Here is a 21,431-nt window from a genome sequence, read left to right on the forward strand (position 1 = left end):
AGAACAATTAGCTCTTGTTGACATTAAGTCTGTCGCAATGTTGAAGGAAAAGTGTCGCAAACTAGAGGCTGCGAGGCAGCGTTCCGCCTTATTTTCTGAGCCTACTAACAGTAAGGCAACTTTAAGTTCAGAGTTTGCTTACAAACAAGTGACAAAACAGATAAACACACTTTCAGTCACACCTGCACCTAAGGTTGATACAAGTAAAGGCACTGATTTTTCGAAAACAAATAAACAACTATGTTACAAGTGCGGCAAGGGTAACCATTCCTTTAAATTTTGCAGGACAGTTCCGAAATTTATTAGATGTTTTTCGTGTGGACGTCAGAACTTTACAGTAAAGACATGTCCAAGTTGTAGTAAAAAGGCGATTAGTAAACCCGCTCCGGACAAAAATTCAAAAAACTAATTAGTAAGAACTGTGCAGAGACACAAGTAAAGAACTTGGTCATTAACAACAAAACATCCCTTTTACCTGACACAGTTCTGTATTCAGTGGATAAACGAGACTTAGGCCACATTTAAAGGTTTTTGTTGACGGTTTTGAGATTACAGGTTTACTAGATTCCGGTGCTTGCGCGTCAATTTTGGGTAACCAGGCGCACAAGGTTTTTTTGAGATTCGGTTATAAACTGCATAGCAGTATTGATACCACATTTTCAGTGGCAAATGGAGATAAACTTGATTGCATGGGTTATATGTTTATTCCGATTACTTATAATTCCGTAACTCACATAATAAAATTTTTTGTAGTACCCTCTATAATAGCGGATGTTATTTTTGGCTGTGACTTTTGGAAAACATTTCAGTTAGCCCCTGGCATTTTTGATAATTAGAATTAATTAAGGCACCTTCTCAATTTTACAATATTTGTGCGATTGATAATAAACAAATTCATACCATCACTTCTTTTGAAAACTTATCATCTCAACAGAAAGAATTAGCCCAGTCTGTAGTAAATAAATTTTTAGATATTTCTTCAGAGAAAATTGGATTGGGTAGAACAAAATTAATTGAACATGTTATTGACACCGGTGATGCCTTGCCAATAAAAATAAAACAATATCCACTTTCTCCCGAAAAGAAGGAAGCTTTAAGTAAAGAGTTAGATAGGATGCTGGAAATGGACGTAGTTACTCCGAGTGAAAGCCCTTGGAATAACCCAGCAATTTTAGTGAAAAAGGCAAATGGAGACTGGAGATTTTGCCTAGATTGCAGGAAATTAAATTCAGTGACAAAGGGGGATTCATACTCAATACCGTACATTCCACAAATTCTAGATAGCTTGAAAGAGGCAAGGTTTTTATCATCGATTGATTTAAGTTCAAGTTTCTGGCAAATTCCGTTAGCTAACGACTCTCAGGAAAAAACCAGTTTTACAGTTCCTGGTAGAGGGTTATTCAAATTTAAAGTCATGCCGTTTGGCCTATGCGGTGCACCAGCACGACAGCAGAGGTTAATGGACCAGTTATTTAATCAAAATTTTTGTAGTGATATTGAAAATGGAATAGTATTTTGTTATATAGATGATATTGTTATTTGTTCTGCTGATTTCGAAACCCATTTAATTTTACTAAACAGAGTTCTGGATAAACTAAAAATGGCTCAACTATCCATAAATTTTGAAAAATGTAATTTTTTTAGAAACTCTTTGAAATATTTAGGGTATATAGTGGATGAATTTGGTTTACGCACAGATCCTGGAAAAGTTGCCGCAGTTTTGAACTTTCCGACCCCAAAAACTGCACAGGAGGTAAAGATTTTCCTAGGCACTTGTTCTTGGTACAGGCGCTTTATTAGGAATTTTTCAACCATCGCTGCACCACTCAATAGACTAACGAGTAAAGGAAAGAACGCACCTAAATTTGAGTGGAGCGAACAGGCAGAGGTAGCATTTAATACATTGAAGAATGCGTTGGTAACCGCACCTGTTCTTGCGGTACCGAATTTTGAAAAACCATTCAAAATACATTGTGATGCTTCTGCATATGGTGTTGGCGGTATGCTAACGCAAGAAACCGATGGTTGCGATCATCCCATTGCGTATGTCAGTAGGAGCCTAAATAAAAACGAAAGGAATTACAGCGCGACGGAACGCGAGGCTCTAGCTGTGATTTTTGCAGTGGAGAAATTTCAGGCTTATTTTGGTTCCAAGCCAGTCACAATTATCACAGACCATGCATCCCTAAAGTGGTTCTTAAATTTACAAAATCCCTCAGGACGTCTCGCCAGATGGGGTTGTAGATTATCACAGTATAATTTTGTTATCGAACATAGGAAGGGTTGTGATAATGTAGTTCCGGATACCTTGTCGAGACTCATACACGTAGATGTAGTTGGTGATCGTAATGATAACTCTAGTCAACAAGTTTTGGTAGATGACTGGTATGACAAAACATTTAATGGCTGTAAAATCAATCCAGCAAATTTTCCGAATTTTTGTATTTTGAACGATAAACTATATCGTTACAGTAAATGTAAATACCAGCTTCTCAGTGAGTTCGACTGGAAAGAGGTAGTCCACAAGAACGACATCCTTAGAATTATGCAACAAAACCATGCAGATGCAACTGCAGGTCATTTTGGTGTGTTCAAAACTCATCGCAGATTATCCCTCAGATATTTTTGGCGTGGTATGTATAAGGACGTGGTTGAGTACGTTAAGAATTGTGATACTTGCTCTGCGTATAAACACACGACATCAGCCACTCCAGGTCTGCTAGGGAAGCCTAAAGTCTGCGAGAGACCTTTTCAGGTCATTTCGGCTGATTTAGTCGGACCTTTGCCTAGGTCTAAATCAGGATTTACATTTCTTTTTGTGGTGACGTGTTGTTTTTCGAAATATACAATGTTGTTTCCGTTACGGCGTGCCACAGGTGCCGCTGTTGTTAAAGCGCTAGAGAATTTTGTATTTTTGAACCATAGTGTTCCAGAGACTGTGATTGTGGACAATGGGTCCCAATTTACAGGATCTGAATTCCGTAATCTCATTAAGCGTTATAATATTCCGAAATTACACTACACACCACTGTACACTCCGCAAGTTAACCTTGTTGAGAGGTACAATAAGGTTGTTATGACTGCTGTAGCCGCTTTTGTGAAAGATAACCACAGGTCCTGGGACGAAAACCTGTACAAGGTCCAGTTCGCCATAAACAGTGCGGTTAATGAATCCACTGGATTCTCCCCGTTCTTCCTTGTCCACGCTAGAGAACCGGTTTTAAATGGTTCCTTCTATAAGGACACGGATAAGGAGTACGAGGCCGGAATTCCAAGGGAGGAATACGCAGGAAAGTTTGGATCTTTGGAGGACATATTTGGTCAGGTTAGGAGAAATTTGTTTCAGGCTCATGCAGAGTATGCAACGCATTACAACTTAAGGCGTAGGTCTGCAAGCTATTCTGTTGGGGATATAGTGTGGAAAAAGACCTATCCACAAAGCGACGCTACAAATTTTTCACAGCTAAGCTGGCACCTAAGTATGAAAAGTGCAGGGTTGTCAAGGTTTTGTCACCTTTGGTTTATGAACTAGTTAGAGTAGCTGACAACCACCCAATAGGCACTTGGCATATTAAGGATATTAAGAAGTAGATATTTGCCATTACTTAGTTTGGTCTAAACTGTTTGAATATTTAAGTTATCAATATTCAATTAGGAATTTGTATGAGTGTAGTGATGTTCTGAGTTAACAGTTACATTACCATGGTTCAGTTGAGGAGGAATGTAGTGGATGTATGTAGGGATGAATATGTGATGATTGGAATGCTTGTGGTAGACCAACCGGTTGAGAAAGTAAAAATGCAAATATCGTACTTTGGGGATAACGAAAAGGGGGGGTTTTGTGTTTTGTTTTCGTTTTCCTTCTAGATAATGGATCATTTCTGTTATTTTTCCGATTCTGTTCCGAGATCTATTTTCTAGGAGAGTTATTTCGTTTTTTTTTTCTCATATTCCGATTTTGATTCGGTTTTATTTTTCCGAATGGGATAGAGAACGGTTGCCATATCAGATGGACCCGTTCACAACCAGTTTTTCCGTATTTGTTGAGTAACAAATATTAAGATGGTAGTTTAAAAGAGTGAACCACCGTAGGCCTAGACGCATTCTATCAGTCAGCTGAAGAATGATGCCAAGATGTTTCCACTCAAGTGTCTTAGACACCATGAAGTTTTTTTGTATATATTCTTTTTAGAAGTTAGGGTTGTGTAGTTAAGTATAATGTATAAAACCTTACACTGTTTTCAGTATATTTATTTTGTTAGACAATTTTCCTTGTTAGTAGTAGATGTGCGTTCACGCGTAACTTCTGTGTTTTTTTTTTGTTTGTTTGTTTCAGGCAAATTGTTAGTAGTTGTTGGATGACGCTGAGGGCAGCGTGGTTCAACCTGTTGAACCTTTTCGTAGGAGGGGAAGTATTGTGACGTTGTAAATTTTGAACTACTAATTAGCGTTTCGCTTTTAATTAAAATCTATTTTGTTCAAAGTATGTTGGTGCCACCTAGCATCAAGGTGCAGAACTACGCGTGGGTCGATGTTCAGAGTTCATTCGAGCCACAATAGATGGCGTTTGCTTCGTTGTCAATTGTCGTAAAAATAAAACAAAATAATTAAATAAAACCATAATATCATTTGTTTATTGTTAAGTCATTAACAAAACGGTTCTTATAATATATCCTTAGGTTCCGCAAATATTCAAAAATGAATTGGCTTCATGATCAAACTAAATGAGAGCGGCCACACTCGGGTTGCGTCAGGCAACACCGATTGGTGAGATTTAGAATTTTTCTGGAGTCAACATGTGAAGACGAATTTTTTTCGTTCCAGGAAAATCTCACTCTTTTTCGCCCATGGCTTCGCCTGGGAAAATACAATAGTTATAAATTTAATCATCCTAACGTATTTCAATGTTTCATCAATTATGGTGAGTGAAAAATCAAGTAATGTGGATTCGACAAAATGGCGGTTTGGTTAGAGAAAATCCTAATTTCATGATTTTCCCTTTCAGTTCCAGTTATTTTACCTTCCCAAATAAATGAGGATAATGGGTTGTGGGGACTCCTGAAAACCATTGGTGGCCAGGAGTTCAATAGGTGAGTTGTGTTTGATCGGGAAAATTCCACGTGTCGAAATTTTCACACAGCACAAATTATAATCTTGTTTTTCTTTGTTGCAGGGTTTCCGTTTTCCGTTTGCGTTTCCGTTTTTAGTTTTCGGTTTTCGTATTTATTTCTTTTGCACATTCACGTTGGCAACTTAATTTCTATGGATAAGACTTGGTGAAAATCTTTGTAATGAAACATTTCGGTTGTGAAGAATCAAGTTAAATCGAGTTTTGGGATCTTGGCCGATGCCGTCCAGCTACATTGCAGTCTTCGCACCTACAAGTAAGCAAATGTTTGTATCCTGGAACAGTTTAGTGAACCTTCTTAGTGTATGTGTACAGTAAGAACCCTGTCTTTACTACTGAGCTTTTATTTTGAAACAATTTTATGAATTTTACTGTGTCATTGTCTATTCCATGCCAATGGCATCTTAAATTTAAAACATAGATCTTATGTACTATCTACCTAAGTCATTCTAATGTATCTAAATTAAGTCTTGGCATTAAGCTAGAATAACTAAGCATTATTAGCCATCATTCTGTATTAAGCGACCCCGGTAAAAGTTACATTAAAAACAATTTTGCCTAACATCTAGCAAATTTCATTTATAACACCTCATATGCATTACAAGGGAGTCGACGGCTAGCTTCTATTCTTTACTAGGTAGATAGATCAAGTAAAGTAAATTAAAATTATTTTTTTTTTCCTCTAATCTTTGTAAGGTGGTAGATTATTCCGTATCCGGGTATATTTCTATTCCGCCCAATTTACCACCCTTACAAAAGTATAAAGTCTAATTTTTAAACATTGACGTAAGATTTTTTACACCTCGAACCCCATATCTCCGATTAGGAGGCGGACATCCTTACCACTAGCCTATCACTGCTCTAATTGTTAGTTATAAGTCCCGCAAATTGCTAATGCACGTGGCCGCCATTTTAGTGACGTCTGATGGTAGGTATATTTTTATTTCGGCTGACGTCAAAATGACGTCATTTCGATGTTAATGAATAATGAGACATGGTTCCAGCGCAATAGCAATTTGCGGGACTTATACAGCTTGGTATTTGCTTAGGTAGGTATTAGGTATAGGTATGTAACTTTCAAAGTCTTCTGGAAATGTTTCTCTGTCGCTAACATTTAATTTAACACAAAAAACTTAAGCCTTTAAGGTCATTATTTAAAAACATTTGTTTAACTAAACAGTTCATTATTCCCATCTCAAACGCCATCCATAAAATACCCTGTCATCGGTCATAAGATCGAAATAATAATAAAAAACCCTTTAAAACGCGGGTCGCATCAAAAGTCCCGCGTCGTGTCGGTGGCATCGGGCAAGTGTCGATTAATCGCGAGAAAAACTCGACAGGGACATGCTGTCGCTGTCATGTCGCCTGTCGCTCCGCCGATCGACCCAGAAATAGATGTCGCGATAACGAACGAATAATTATTCAAATCATTCGACTCGTTTCATTAAAAAACGTCGACACATCAAGGAATGCAGGGACAACCCTAAATTGCATAGGTATAGATATAGACACATGACGTTAAGTATCTGAAAACGTGATATTTTATACTAGCTGTTACTCGTTACTTGTGAAATAGATGTCGCAATAACGAACGAATAATTATTAAAATCGTTCGACTCGTTTCATTACAAAACGTCGACACATCAAGGAATGCAGGGACAACCCTAAATTGAGTAGGTATAGATATGGACACATGACGTTAAGTATCTGAAAAACTGTATGACATGTGTCTTTTACAGGTGGTTTCAGAATATCGTGATATTTTATACTAGCTGTTACTCGTAACTTGTGAAATAGATGTAGCAATAACGAATGAATAATTATTCAAATCGTTCGACTCGTTTCATTAAAAAACGTGGACACATCAAGGAATGCAGGGACAACCCTAAATTGAGTAGGTATAGATATAGACACATGACGTTAAGTATCTGAAAACGTGATATTTTATACTAGCTGTTACTCGTTACTTGTGAAATAGATGTCGCAATAACGAACGAATAATTATTCAAATCGTTCGACTCGTTTCATTAAAAAACGTCGACACATCAAGGAATGCAGGGACAACCCTAAATTGAGTAGGTATAGATATGGACACATGACGTTAAGTATCTGAAAAACTGTATGACATGTGTCTTTTACAGGTGGTTTCATAATATCGTGATATTTTATACTAGCTGTTACTCGTAACTTGTGAAATAGATGTAGCAATAACGAATGAATAATTATTCAAATCGTTCGACTCGTTTCATTAAAAAACGTAAGCACATCAAGGAATGCAGGGACAACCCTACATTGAGTAGGTATAGATATAGACACATGACGTTAAGTATCTGAAAACTTGATATTTTATACTAGCTGTTACTCGTTACTTGTGAAATAGATGTCGCAATAACGAACGAATAATTATTCAAATCGTTCGACTCGTTTCATTAAAAAACGTCGACACATCAAGGAATGCAGGGACAACCCTAAATTGAGTAGGTATAGATATGGACACATGACGTTAAGTATCTGAAAAACTGTATGACATGTGTCTTTTACAGGTGGTTTCATAATATCGTGATATTTTATACTAGCTGTTACTCGTTACTTGTGAAATAGATTTCGCGATAACGAACGAATAATTATTCAAATCGTTCGACTAGTTTCATTAAAAAATGTTGACACAGCAAGGAATGCAGGGACAACCCTAAATCGCCAAGTTATGTATGACAGATGACGCTAAGTAGGTACCTGAAAAAGTTTATGACATGTGTATTTTACAATGTACACCCTGAGCTTTATATTTGATATTAGCTATTGCTTGCGACTTGGCGTGAATCAAAGTTTTTAAAAACCCCATGAGAACTCACTGATATTCCAAGATAACTCCGATCGTCTCATGAATGGTACTACCAAAGCAATTTCTGTAGCTTTCATCAAGATCGGTTTCATGATTTGAGCTGTAAAAGCGTAACAAACATACAAACACACATAGAGATAGTAATTTTGAAAATTACTGAACTATTAATAAAATTAATGAATTATGGATTATTCTGCTCAGTGGAATTGCTACTTGATTACACAGACAGTTGTAAAAATTGCTGTTTTCACTAATTTCAAGACCAAAAACTGCCGCGTCAATTTATAATATCTACCGCAACAGTAAATAACAATTAATATGACATGTGTTATTTCACTGAAAAAATCGACTTATCAAGGAATGTTGACTCAACATGAGACAACCCTAAATTGCCAAACGCACGACGTTCAGTATCTGAAAAACTGTATGACATATATTATCATATCACTTCGATCAAGTTATTCAAAGGTATTTTATAATATAGTCTGTGGAATTGCTAAGTTAATGTCAATGCGCCGATATTTGAGCTTTTCACTTCTTTTTAAACGTAAGAACAAACCTGCGTGTCAATTCATTTTGATCATAACACCAGTAACTTCAAATTGGAATTTTATTGAAAGAAATATTTATGTACTTAACTTAACTTACAAAATATTATAACATTAATTAACTGATAAGATTTTTTTTCAGCCCACATATTAAATCGCTTAAAATCCGGCATTTTGATTATTTAAAGAATTTTAGCTTCGTGGTGACACTCGCGGCATCAAGACGAATCTAATGACGTATCATTTATCAAAATCGGTTGAGCCGTTCAGTAGTTACAAGCGGACATAGGAATGGACATACACATATGCAGGTCAAACACATTGGGCTACGCCGCAGTCGGGTAATAACAAATGTGCGTCGAATTTTTGAATATGAGTTCATGCAAGAAACAGATTTTTTAATATTCTGAGATTCTAACTAACTAGGTACTTGATAGATACTATGACACCTCGATTGAGCCGGCAGCTCTAAAATAGCTGTTTCGTGTGGCAGCCATTAAATTCCCGCACTAGTGCGAATATGAATTTTCCCGCACCGCTTTGTATGTTAATTAATAACTGTGCGGTAATGTTTTACTGCCCAAGGGTAGTAAAAGTCTGCTTTATAGTTATAATAACGGTGAAGTAAAACCTAGTTTACGAGCAAATGCAAATAATACTATTCAGTATACAGGGATGTGCCCTAATATGCATACAAATTAACAGTTCAAGAATGTCAATGAAACTTCCAGAATTGAATCAAATAGTTTCTCAGCAATTCAATTTAATGGGATTAATTGTTTAGGCAATTTAATTACAAGTGAAAGTAAACAATTAGCCAAAATACGGTGATACACATTCGAGTACCGCTCCATATACGTGATCCGTTTTCTTATTAACGCTAGTGATGTGAATTTACAGACGTGACTTTTAGATAATCGATGTCGAAAATGGATTAGAAATTAGAAGAAATGTTTTTCTCTAAAGTAATTTTAGATTAACTGCATCTGTTTATATTTACCAAAAAAGAACGGAAAATGAATTTAGGCTTGAGTCCAAATTTTAGTGCTACCTTACATTAAACACTATGTTCGAGACTGGCACCGGTCAAGAAGTTTGATAGTTTTAATTAAATTTAAAACTATCAAACTGAGTCTGTTATTTTCATATTACATTAATAAGAAAAAGAAGCAAACACTCCGATATTTAGTTGTGATCAGAATCAATATCTCTATTTATCCAGTCTGCAAATTTTATCGGACTATATTGATGCTAATTTTGTTGTACCAAAACCTAAATTAAATTGAAAGTAATCTGATAACAGTGCCGGCCCGTTCACAAAGTTCCCTGCTGATAATAAAGACAGCGTTATTTCAGCCGAGTCATTTAAGTTTAGCATTTGGTTAGTGTAGCGAAAAATCAAATCGATACGGTACGATTTTTGTCGCGCGCCAATATAAGAAAAAAGATGGCGGCGATACAAAACGTCGGGAATGCATCCACGTGGAGTGGGCCCACGAATTCAGGGCCAAGAGGGCTTTGCTTTATTTTGGATGTCTCCCATTTGTTATACATAATACATATAGGCTTCCTATCGCGGCATCGCGGCCGGTAGGGAATTTACAGACGGCGCCACGGACCCAGCTTTTATTGTACAGGATGCTATTTTTTATTTAAGTTGTTGTTTCTGTAATGGTACACTAGCTGATATACTAGAAGAACGAATTTTGTTGATTCATTTATCTGTTATTCACCTCTATCATTTTAGGTTTTAAGCTAATGTAGATTATAATATAGTAGAGTTAATTTCGCATTTATAATATGGGTAGAAATAGTTAACTAAGCCACGAGGAAGTTGCTCTAGAAAAAAAGTTATAAGTTGGCCAGAAAGGAAAAATAAAATAAAATATAACATTAACTTTATGAGCATCCTGTATAAAGAATCGGGATTCGAGCCGAGCAAAGAAGAATGCGTCGCGACATGAACTTATGAGTTACAGCTCCGAGTTTTTGGTAGCCGTGCGGTGACATGGCGGCTCGGGAAATTGACTTAAAGACCACGCAGTTTATGTTATCGATATTTTTAATTACAGCCATTACCGATGGCAATCACTAGTGTTTAGGTAAAAATAATATTTGCAGCAAATTTATATTATCTACTGCATAAGAACTTTTCCACCGATTTTAAAAATAGATGTTGAGGTTCTCTTGGGTTCTCTACTAAAAAAAATATTTTTGTGGTGATGTGGTTTGTGGTGCACGTATTTGAAATTCAGTGACCAAATAAGGTACCTATTTACTGCATTTGAAATGCAGTCTTGACCTGTAATTAAAAAAAACTGGCGTCAGAAGTGAAAACTTAAAACTATGAAATAACAGTGTTTGTTTTGAATTATCCAATTAATTGTACCTACCTACCTACTTAGTATTACAAATTAAAATTTCATAATTTGCAAATTAAAACCATTACAGTTAGTTAAGTTTTTATCGCAGAAGCATGCAAGCAAGCATGTATAGGTGGTGGTCTGTGGCCCCATATTATCTTATGAGCTCTCACATAGAGACAGGCAATAGGTACGAGATAACATAAAGCAGTACCTACCGACCCACAGCGACCTGTCGGTACTGGAAATCTACTCCTTCCATATAGAAGTCAATTAAACAAAAAGATCACAGAACTACTAAGAGCACACGGAAGCTTATTCAAAAACAATAAATAACCAACAAATAAAAACAATTAAACCATTCATCGCAAGACGCAGTCCTTGAGACGCATTTACAGCTAATTTGTCCAAAAACCCCCGGCACCGATTCTCGTAAATTGGCCTAATCATTCCACGTAAGGCGACAAGACGGTCGACTTGAATGTCAAGTAGGGTGTGAGAAAAACTGGGAAAAAACAGGCAAGATTCTGTGTGAAACTCGATAGGTTCAGTACCTACCTACCTATAGAAATTCGTAACGCTACAAGCAAAAGGTTTGAGATAAAGTTGGGCATTATTGCTACTTTATGATCATTTTCATTTGGTGATTTTTTCCTTCGCAGTGATTTCACAGGTTAACGTTGAAGCAATCCAGCTGCTTGACGTAACGGAGACTGTGAGAAGACTAAAAAGGACCAAACCTTTTGAGTTAGTGTATAGTGATTAGTGATAGTGTACATAGTGTAAGTGCTGAAAGAACACGTGAACAAAGTGTCATATCTCAAATCAAGAAAGACTAAGATGCGTCAGTGGACAATTTCTTAGTATATAAGATAATTTATAAGTTTAGGTTAAAATAAAATTACTTATTAGTCATACATTAGGCTAGATCGTAATATAATTGAGTAGCTAATTGGCACTCAACAATAATGAAAAAAAAAAAAAGTGATTTCCCAGGTGATTTGTCACAAAAAGTGAATTTGCGCATCATCGTTTGCTATATTAATTTAACTACGAATTAACCTGAATACGACCAATAGCGCTAATATTTCACAGGTGGTTTTGCGTTGTCCAAAAAACCCCGGGACCGATTCTCGTAAATTGGCCTAATCATTCCACGTCAGGCGACAAGACGGTCGACTTGAATGTCAAGTAGGGTGTGAGAAAAACCGGAAAAAAACAGCCAAGATTCTGTGTGAAACTCGATAGGTTCAGTACCTACCTTAGTAATTCGTAAGGCTACAAGCAAAAGATTTTAGATAAAGATGGGTATTAAAGCTACTTTATGATCATTTTCATTTGGTGATTTTTTCCTTCGCAGTGATTTTAGACGAAAAGTGAATTTTCCCATTAACAATGTTTGCTACATTAACTTAACTAGACGTTTTTCTCTTTCTAAATTCTAATACGTAGCAATACAAGTATTCTCGCTCGCACACTCTTTAGTAGGAATCTTAGCTCGGGTCGATGACCATGCGCGCGCGATATTTAAGTTTGTGAGATTTTGCTTCGTCATTTTACTACCAGGCTAAGGGCCGGTTGTTTCAACCAATTTTGACGGACACGTAACATTTAAATATGGCGCTAACGAACGTTAATCAAAAAAAGCGTTGCTTCACCATTTGCTTGCGCTAACGATCGTTAAAAAGTTACGTTTACGTTAACCAGTGCTGGAGCCATTGGTGATCGTCAAATCAGTTCGTAACTTCGTACTGTACTTCATACAAGCGGCTTATTTTCTATTAATTTATGAAGTATGGAATCAAATTTGTTCAATACTTTCAATGGTAGTTTTTTCGAAAATGAAAGAGAAGTACTAAGAAAGCAAAAAGTTTTTAAAAAGCGAATTTTCAATTATGAATTATTCGAAGAAGATGAATTTATAGATAGATTCCGGGTTTCGAAGGAAGTTGCAATATTCATAACGAATTTAATAGAAAGTGATATAAAAAGAGATACGGAGAAGTAAGTTAATTTTTGTAAACTTATACCTAACCAACCTATTCTAACCTATTCTATTGTATTGTATGGGTAGGTACTTACCTACCAGCTTGTAATTTCTTTATTCCTTTCAAATCACGATATAACCTACCTACCTAAGGTACCTATCTACTACATTTTAACATTGTTTCAGAAATCGCGCAGTAAAACCAATAGATCAGGTCCTTGTTACCCTCCAATATTATGCCTCAGGATCTTTTATGAGATGTGTTGGTGATATGGCTGGACTTCATAAAACGACAGTGTGTAGAATAATACATAGAGTAACACTTGCTATTGCAAAATTACGCCCCCAGTACATATATATGCCAAGGACTGAACAAGAAATGCAAAACGTTGTTACAAAGTTTTACAACATAGCCAGCTTTCCGAAAGTGATAGGTGCCATTGATTGCACCCACATAAATATTTTATCTCCAGGTTAGTAACATGGTACTCATACCTGCCTTTCATGTTCTCTACATTTTCATTACTTATATACTATTTTAAAAATTCATACCTTTCCATTGACTTTAATTACCTACCTAATATAAAATTTATTCAATTTAGGTGGTGATAATGCTGAAGACTTTAGAAACAGGAAGGGCGTATTCTCCTTTAATGTTCAAGTCATTGGAGATGCGGAGTTATGTATAAGGAATATAGTTGCAAGATGGCCAGGATCCGCACATGATAGCCATATATTCAATAGTTCCAATATTAAATATAGAATTGAGTCCGGGGAGTTCAATGGGCTGTGGCTTCTCGGAGATTCGGGTTATGCTTTAAAACCATACCTGCTTACACCTCTGGCAGATCCCCAAACAGAAGCTGAAAAGCTTTACAATGAGAGCCATATAAGATCACGTAATACGGTCGAAAGACTATTTGGGGTGTGGAAACGAAGATTTCCTATAGTCGGGGCAAAAATAAAATGCAAAATTGAAAATATCCAGGCAATTATCGTTGCAACTGCCGTCTTGCATAATATTTGTAGGTCATATAATGTTAGGCAGCCTACAGATTTCATAAATTTAGGCCAGGAGGTCCCTTCATTGCCAACAGAAACAGAAAACTCTGTTTCCTCTGAACTCAATAATAGAGATCGTTTAATTAATAATTATTTTGCAAGGTACGTTTATAATATGATTATTATTAACTTCAAAAATAAAAAAATTGTGAATTATATTTTGTGAATTATATAATTATACATTATATCTTATTTTGCAGGTTATAACTTTACCTATGGATGTGAAATATGGTGATGGACTAATATCATGGACCTATACTAACATTCAGTATTTTTAGTATATAGGTATCTTACTAATTGCATTCTTTTGGTGGACAAATAACCAATTTGACAAAAATAATAAGCATTTATTAACTGAATTACACTTAAGCCTTATTAGGTACTTACAATATTCATTTTAACTACTGAAATATAAAAAAAAAACATTTTTAAATTAAAACTAAAGTAAACACAATAATTTTTACTTAATTAAATACTTAATTAAACACAAACAAATTGTTTTGTTTTATCATTTTACTTTCTTTTCTTATTATAGAATCACTTCATTGTCTATCTGTTTGTCATGGCCCCGGAATCAAAACTAGGGTACTTTCCATAAACCTAGGATCAGCAATAGAGGGAAAAGGAGGAATAGCAATGTCTTATAGCACAAATACCTAAAGGGAAAATCTAGTACTATCCTTTTCAGCATGGATAGCAATATACTAGCTGATACCCGCAACTTCGACCGCGTGGGTTTAGGTTTTTAAAATCCTTCACCTTTCTACTGTCGTATTGCAAGGCATCGCCAAGGTCTGCACCTGTACCTACGTAGTCGAAATTCCACGGATACATATGAAGCGATTTACCTCATTTCTGATTCAAACCGCTAAGATTTGGAACACCCTTCCAGCATCAGTTTTACCCTCCCATTATAATACGAGTACCTTCAAGTCAAGAGTGAATAGACATCTTCTAGGTAAGCGTGCTCCATCTTGGGCTGCATCATCACTTGCCACCAGGTCTGATTGCAGACAAGCGCTAGTCTATAAATTTAAAAAAAAAAGTCAATCAGTCAGTCAGTCACCTTTTCCTTTTATATAGGTATTTAGATTAAAAATTACTTTTCTAAATTTCTTTCTAATAAAGAAATTTCTAAAAGTAATTTTCTTTCTTGCAATTTAAAAATAGTTTCGTCCTGCTTCTTTTTCTCATTCAAAACGTTCATTCGTAGGTCAAATATCTCCTTTTCGTATCTTCTACAGTTTTTAAACAATTCCAATCTCTCAACTGTAACTTGACACTCCATGCTTCCACTAGGATGTGAAAGCCTGCGTTGCTTCGGTACTTTTAAATTTTTTGACACCGGAGTGCGAAGGAGGCAGGCTGGTGATTTAGTGTTGAACACCTAAACCAAAAATATTGATTTTAATCACAATACAATATGTACAATATTACATAAGTACATCAAATTACATACATCTTTTTGGATATTTCCAACATCGCAGTTTTCTTTCGTTGCCTCTATCTAAAAATAAAATATAGCAACATTATAGAATAATATATTGGAATAAAAAATAATATTATATATTACAGTTAAAGTTAATACATACTTGAGAAGTGTAATTGCAAAACCCGCTAAAACGATTTTATATAGAAATCGACTTTTTGATTTCTCCTGATAGGTTTCTCAAATCTCTATTAGGTGAATAACTCATTTCCGAGCAAATCCCACTATAACAGCACTAAATTATAACTTTAACTTCATGCTTGGTAACAAAATCCGCTATAATGACATGGGTGAATTTCAAACTCCTCTAAAACAGAATCGACCAATCACAGAGCTTGGTACGCACCACGTGACCTGACAAACAGTATGGCGATTTGTGTTGAGTAGTGAAAAAGTGTAATCGAGTTTTATTGAATTTAAAAACATAAAATGGATGAAATGATGCAGTTAGTGACAAAATGTGACCCTAAACACTCACGGAAACGTCCTATCAATAAAGCTTTGTGGAAACGTGAAGTGGCTCGTGATAAACGGTGAGTAAAAAGTTGACCTGATTCTATATTATTTTGTTCAAAAAATGGTGTTATGCAAAGCGCTGCAAGAAACAATAAAGTGGCCGGGAGTTACACGCTGAACAGATTTGATATTTGCTGTATATTATAGATAGCTCGATTTTTGAATAACAGCTTATTTAATCATAATCACTAAACTTTCGCCTTCAATAGGTACCTAATTAATATGAAGGTGAAAGCTTGTATGTATGTGTGTGTATGATTGTTACTTCTTCACAACTCTGAACTCATTTAGCTGAAATTTGGAATGAAGATAGGCTATAAACTAGATTAACACACAGGTTATCTTTTATCCCATAAAAATCCAAGGTCCCTGCGGGATTTTTACAAAACCAAAATTCACGCGGGTGAAGCCGCGAGCAGAAGCTAGTTGTTTCTATATTTTTCTGAATGAATAATGAGCTTGTTAATCGTTTTGCTTATGTACCTAGTTACCTACCTATAATGTGTACCTACTTATAAAATCTAAATCGTCCGTCCGTCCGTCTGTCTGTCTGTCTGTCAGCGGGCTGTATCTCGTGAACCATCATAGGTAGAGAGTTTAAAATTTTACAGAGTGTATATTTCTATTGCCTCTATAATAACAAATAATAAAAGTTTAAAAATGGCCGCCATGAAAATAAAAAAAATTAAAAAGTGATATTTCTTGTACGATAGTACGGAACCCTTCGTGTTTGAGTCCAACTCTTTTGTTTTGAGAATTAATTAGAGATTATATGTTTTTTCTAGGTACAAGCCCACTGGATTACCTCAATTTCCAAAGTGCAATCATGATCAAAAGGCATTTCGTTGCAGTCAACTAACTTGTCAAGATATCCGAAAGTTTCACAAAAATTTTTATCGATGCTCAAACAAATTATCGCAAGATAACTTTTTGTTAAAATATTGCTCTGTAACTAAAGCTAAAGCTGGCAAAGCTAACAGTAAAAGGAAAAAAGCAATAAAATACACTATTCTCGGAAAGGATGGAAAAAATATTCCTGTGTGTCAAAAAACATTTACAGCAGCACTTTTAATTAAAAAAGACCGTATTCAAGGTGTCCTGAATCGATTCTATGAGAGTGGTGGTTCGATGCCAACAGAAAATAGAGGTGGTGACCGAAATAGTGTAAAGTTTGAAGCAAAAAAATATTCGGTACAGTGGTTTATAGAATCATTTAAAGGACAGGAAAGCCACTATTGCCGATCGAAAAATATTCACAGACTGTATCTTTCTCCGGAGTTAAACATTCGAAAAATGTGGCGCCTTTACAACCAGGCTCGTGAACCAGCGCTCCATGTTAAGCAAAGTTTTTTCAGAAAGATATTTAACACGCAGTACAATATTGGTTTTGGGTCCCCTAGAACAGATGTGTGCTCGACTTGTATCGCAATAGATGAACGTTTAAAATCGGAACCCGAAACATCTAAAAGAAACGAGTTAATGATTGAGAAAAGGATTCACCGTCTAAAATTTAAAGCATTTTACAAAATTCTCCAAAATGACAGTGAGCACATTCAAACTATTACATTCGACTGTCAAAAAAATCAGGCCTTGCCGAAATTACCTGACCAGTCAGCATATTATAGCCGGCAATTCAGCTTTTATCATTTTGCCATAGTTTTGGGGAATTCGAAAGCAAAACTAACTAAACAAAATGTACACTCGTACTATTGGGATGAAACAACGCATGCCAAGGGAAGTAACGAAATTATAAGCGCAGTCTACCATTTCTTACAGAAACTGAGTTTTGATGAACGAATAACAATTTTGAGAATTATATCTGATGGGTGTTCTGGTCAGAATAAAAACACAGGTATGGTTGCTATGCTCGGAAAGTGGCTTTACACGGAGGCTCCAAGACATGTTAAAAAAGTGGAATTAGTATTCCCTGTCGTTGGCCACTCGTTTATTCCTCCTGACCGGGTATTTGCAAAAATAGAAAAAACCCTTAAGGGTAAGGAGGTGATAGTTTCGCCTTTAGAATACGTTTCAGTATTGGAGGAAAACGCAACATGCACAGGTCTTGCAGATATTGCAGTGTACGACTGGAAAAAGGGATATGAGTCAGTTATAAAACCCACAAGCAGCTGGCATTTTCCTTTCATGAAAAGCAAGCGCTTTTTTTTGACCCGGACAAAAACAAACAATATTTTAGTACAGGGAGAAGTAAATTATAACAGTGAACTAAACGAAAAAAAAATAATTACAAAGAAAAATAAAAAAATTATAAATATACAACCTGTACTGATTCAACCCCACAAAATCGTGCCCAAGCAATCGAAGCTACAAGATGTCGTCAAACTCTTGTCGACCCACTTTGGCAACAACTGGCAAGAAGTAGAAAGCTTAGAATTTTATAAAAAAATCCAAGAAAGAGCGCAGACTCAGCTGTTTCTAGACAATCGGATCGAGGACAATGATGATTCCGTAGACGCGTGTGACTTGTGTGAGGGCGGATTTGAAGAGATAAGTTCGTATGTGTAGAAACTTTTACAAGTGCTTTTGAATCGTCATAATAATTTACCACTGGTTCAAAATGCCGTTTCTACCGAGGAGAACCAGCAAGAAACTTGGCAGTTGCTCTTTTCAAATGTTTAGTTTACACTAATATTATGCCATACTGTTTAAATAATTGCAGCCCCGTGCATTGCTGGAGCGAGTCAAATCCATGCTTTTTTATTTATCACTAGAGGATGCCCGCGATTTCGTACGCATGGATTAAGGTTTTTTAATTCCCGCGGGAACTCTGTAATTCTCAGGATAAAAAGCCTGTCTGTATTCCCAAACTATAATCTATCTCTGTGCCAAATTTCAGCCAAAACGGTTCATGCGTTGTTGCGTTAAAGAGTAACAAACATCCATCCATCCATACAGCCTCACAAACTTTCACATTTATAATATAAAAATAGGATTTACATAAATTTTCGTTTGTATAATATGCTTAACGGTGTACTCTGTTTAATTTCATACATTTTGAAAATGTATGCATTATAACACGTGTTTTGAATTTATAGAATTTTTGTTTTTTTTTTTCTATGTAATAAACTCCTCAACAATAATATTGATGTGTTTTATTATTTTCCTGTTGGCTAATTATAATTTTCAAGTTTTCATACTAAAATTTATTGCATAACACTATCCAAACGTTATAGTAGCTCTCAATAATGTTCCTTGCAAAACCCCCTTAAATGTCATCTGTAAATGTCATAAGCCTCTATAACTATGAGTGAGTTTCAAATTCCTCTACAATGAATTTACTTTCGCCGATAACTTAAAAAAAAAGATAATATTGCCTATAGATTTATTATATCCTGTTTTCCGATCCTCCAACGATAATTTTAATACCTAACAGGATTGCGTTTGTTTAGTCAGAAAGCGTTACAAGTTTTTTTCAAGTGTAAAAGGGGAGTTAAAAAAAGTATTTTAGCGGGTTTTGCAACTACACGCCTCACTTCTTGTAAGTAGTCATCAGTTTCAATGACTATTGGCATGTTTGACATGTCTTGAATGCTAATCTGAAATCAAAATCATAACTATACTATTGTAAACATAGACAGAATTTTCTTAAAGTCAGCTACTATGAAATTTTAATAAAATGTTAGTAACTTAACATAATATATAGGCATATAGCATTATATAAATTTATACATAGGTACCTCTTTTTGGTCAGTAATATTATTTTTGCTTGCAATCTCTATCTCTACCTAAAAATAAAAATAGAAAGTTTTAGAAAAAATACTTTAAGTTGTAATAAATAAATACTTATATTTGAAATAAGACTTACTTTCTGCATGTTTTCACCTGTCTTATTTAATACTGAAACTTCAGGTATATCTTCAGTTTTTTGGACACCAATCTGTAAATAGTAAATACAAACAAATTATATTTTAGTATCCTTTATACACCAGTATCTATAATTTTATAAGAATTAATTTTTGCCTGCATCATTTTTCACTGCTTCTAGGTTTCTAATATCTCTAGTTTTGCCCAGATAAAAGTACTTATCTTATTTTCTGTGATGTAAGCTATCTCTAAAGTGAAAATAGTCAAAATCAATCTTGCAAATGAGCAGTGAAAAGAGAAATAAACACATACAACATCAGGTATTTATAGTGTTAGTAAGGATTATAAGTTTTTATAAAAGAGCAGTGAAATAGAATTTCCTTACTTGAGAATCATCATCAACTGTGCTAGCCAGCCCATCCATTGATACTGGCATAACTGACCTTAACCAGTCTGTGTCTGCATCAGCAGGAGGTGGAGGCGGACCACCCCCTGTTTTAAACCTCTCTTGCCTCTGTTTGCTTGCATCCTAAAAATCAATACATAAAGTAAATATGCTATAAAGTACCTACAATATAAAATGTCTGATCTTGTCTTGCTCACGACAGGTTTAAGACAACATACTTTACGAGCATTCCGCTTCATATTATCAAATTTAGCTTGGAGCTGTTTAAGGGTTCGTGGGTTCTCTGACAGGGCATTAAACTCGGCATGTATGGCGTTCCATGCCTTCTTTTTTTGCACATTGTTACAATTATCTGTTTTTTTGTTGAACAATACAGCTTGGTATTTATCTATCAAGTTCTTGAACCGCGCCTTCTCTTCTTTTGAAAAGTTTAATGAACGTTCTCTGAAAGTAATTGAGTCACGTAAATTCATGTCACTTTCAACTATCTCTCAATGAAATATACTTTGTACATATTGATGCAATATAGGTAATACCAAATAATAACTTACTTTGGTGAAAAAGTCTCCATTCTTTCGAAAAACACAAAAATTAATAAATACCGCGAATTAAATAACCCTTATCAAAGTTGTCAAACTTGACAGAATCGGTGACAGAATGCTCGAATGACATTGTTTTCATCAATGTTGCTACTACTAAAAATATTCCCCACAAGACAAATGGCCAAACTAGCCTTTCGCTTACAGGCAACCCGAATAACAATGACGAACTGTTTTTTTTACAATGAAGCAACGCTCCAAAATTAACAGATGTTAAAGTTCGTCTGTATCTGTTAAATTTTAACGAATGTAAGTTACGAAGACTAATGGTTTGAAACAACCGGCCCTAAGTTAAGTAAGGTAGGTAGCAAGTGCTACCTACTCAATATGAAAAGGTTTTGCATGTGATTTTTCACATGCTATCTGTGAAATGGTTCATGTCTAATTTTTTAGATAATCTCGATTGGGTTGATCAAATTGGATATAAATCATCGCCCTTATCACAACCCATTCACTATTGAGCACAGGTAATATCCTCTGAGAATAAGAACTGAATAGGCCATAGTCCACCAAGCTGACCAAGTGCGCATCCGCAGACTTCATAAACTTTTAAATACACTTTTTCTTCAAGAAAAATAATACTGTGGTATAAATGATTGATAGAAAGATAAATTTAATTTTAAAGTTTGACAACGGATCCCTAAACAGCTAATAGAGCTTGCGTGT

General features: G+C 35.5%; 2 protein-coding genes and 1 long non-coding RNA gene across 10 annotated transcripts in view; 1 reads left to right on the forward strand and 2 right to left on the reverse strand.

Moving 5' to 3' along the window:
• LOC117985036 (optomotor-blind protein-like) overlaps nucleotides 1-21,431 on the reverse strand; it is a 189,749-nt gene that overhangs the window by 145,247 nt on the left and 23,071 nt on the right. The window lies entirely within an intron of this gene.
• Nucleotides 14,221-21,047, reverse strand: LOC138402820 (myb/SANT-like DNA-binding domain-containing protein 3). Of its 2 annotated transcripts, XM_069501107.1 has the most exons (8): nucleotides 20,718-21,047; nucleotides 20,385-20,610; nucleotides 20,146-20,289; nucleotides 19,762-19,833; nucleotides 19,634-19,681; nucleotides 19,430-19,492; nucleotides 15,393-15,440; nucleotides 14,221-15,320 (listed from the first exon to the last, which is right to left on the reverse strand). In XM_069501107.1, the coding sequence occupies exons 1-8, from the start codon at nucleotides 20,735-20,737 to the stop codon at nucleotides 15,033-15,035; spliced, it is 909 nt and encodes a 302-aa protein (XP_069357208.1). In that variant the 5' UTR covers nucleotides 20,738-21,047; the 3' UTR covers nucleotides 14,221-15,032. The 2 variants fall into 2 exon arrangements, with proteins under 2 accessions (XP_069357208.1, XP_069357207.1); XM_069501106.1 differs by having other exon boundaries at nucleotides 20,385-21,047.
• On the forward strand, nucleotides 15,523-19,038 carry LOC138402821 (uncharacterized). The gene is made up of 2 exons (XR_011237164.1): nucleotides 15,523-15,955; nucleotides 16,724-19,038. It is a non-coding gene; the product is annotated as an uncharacterized lncRNA (long non-coding RNA).

The sequence above is a fragment of the Maniola hyperantus genome, chromosome 9, assembly GCF_902806685.2.
Source record: "Maniola hyperantus chromosome 9, iAphHyp1.2, whole genome shotgun sequence".
Taxonomy (NCBI): Eukaryota; Metazoa; Arthropoda; class Insecta; order Lepidoptera; family Nymphalidae; genus Maniola; species Maniola hyperantus.

Bases quoted from the DNA above. Each gene is read 5' to 3' on its own strand.
- LOC138402820 (XM_069501106.1), bottom strand. From the start codon at position 20,639: ATGAATTTACGTGACTCAATTACTTTCAGAGAACGTTCATTAAACTTT. The intron at 20,290-20,384 runs GTATGTTGTCTT...ATTGATTTTTAG, and splicing joins TGAAGCGGAATGCTCGTAAA to GATGCAAGCAAACAGAGGCA. The intron at 15,321-15,392 runs GTATGTAATTTG...TTTTTGGTTTAG, and splicing joins TTGGAAATATCCAAAAAGAT to GTGTTCAACACTAAATCACC.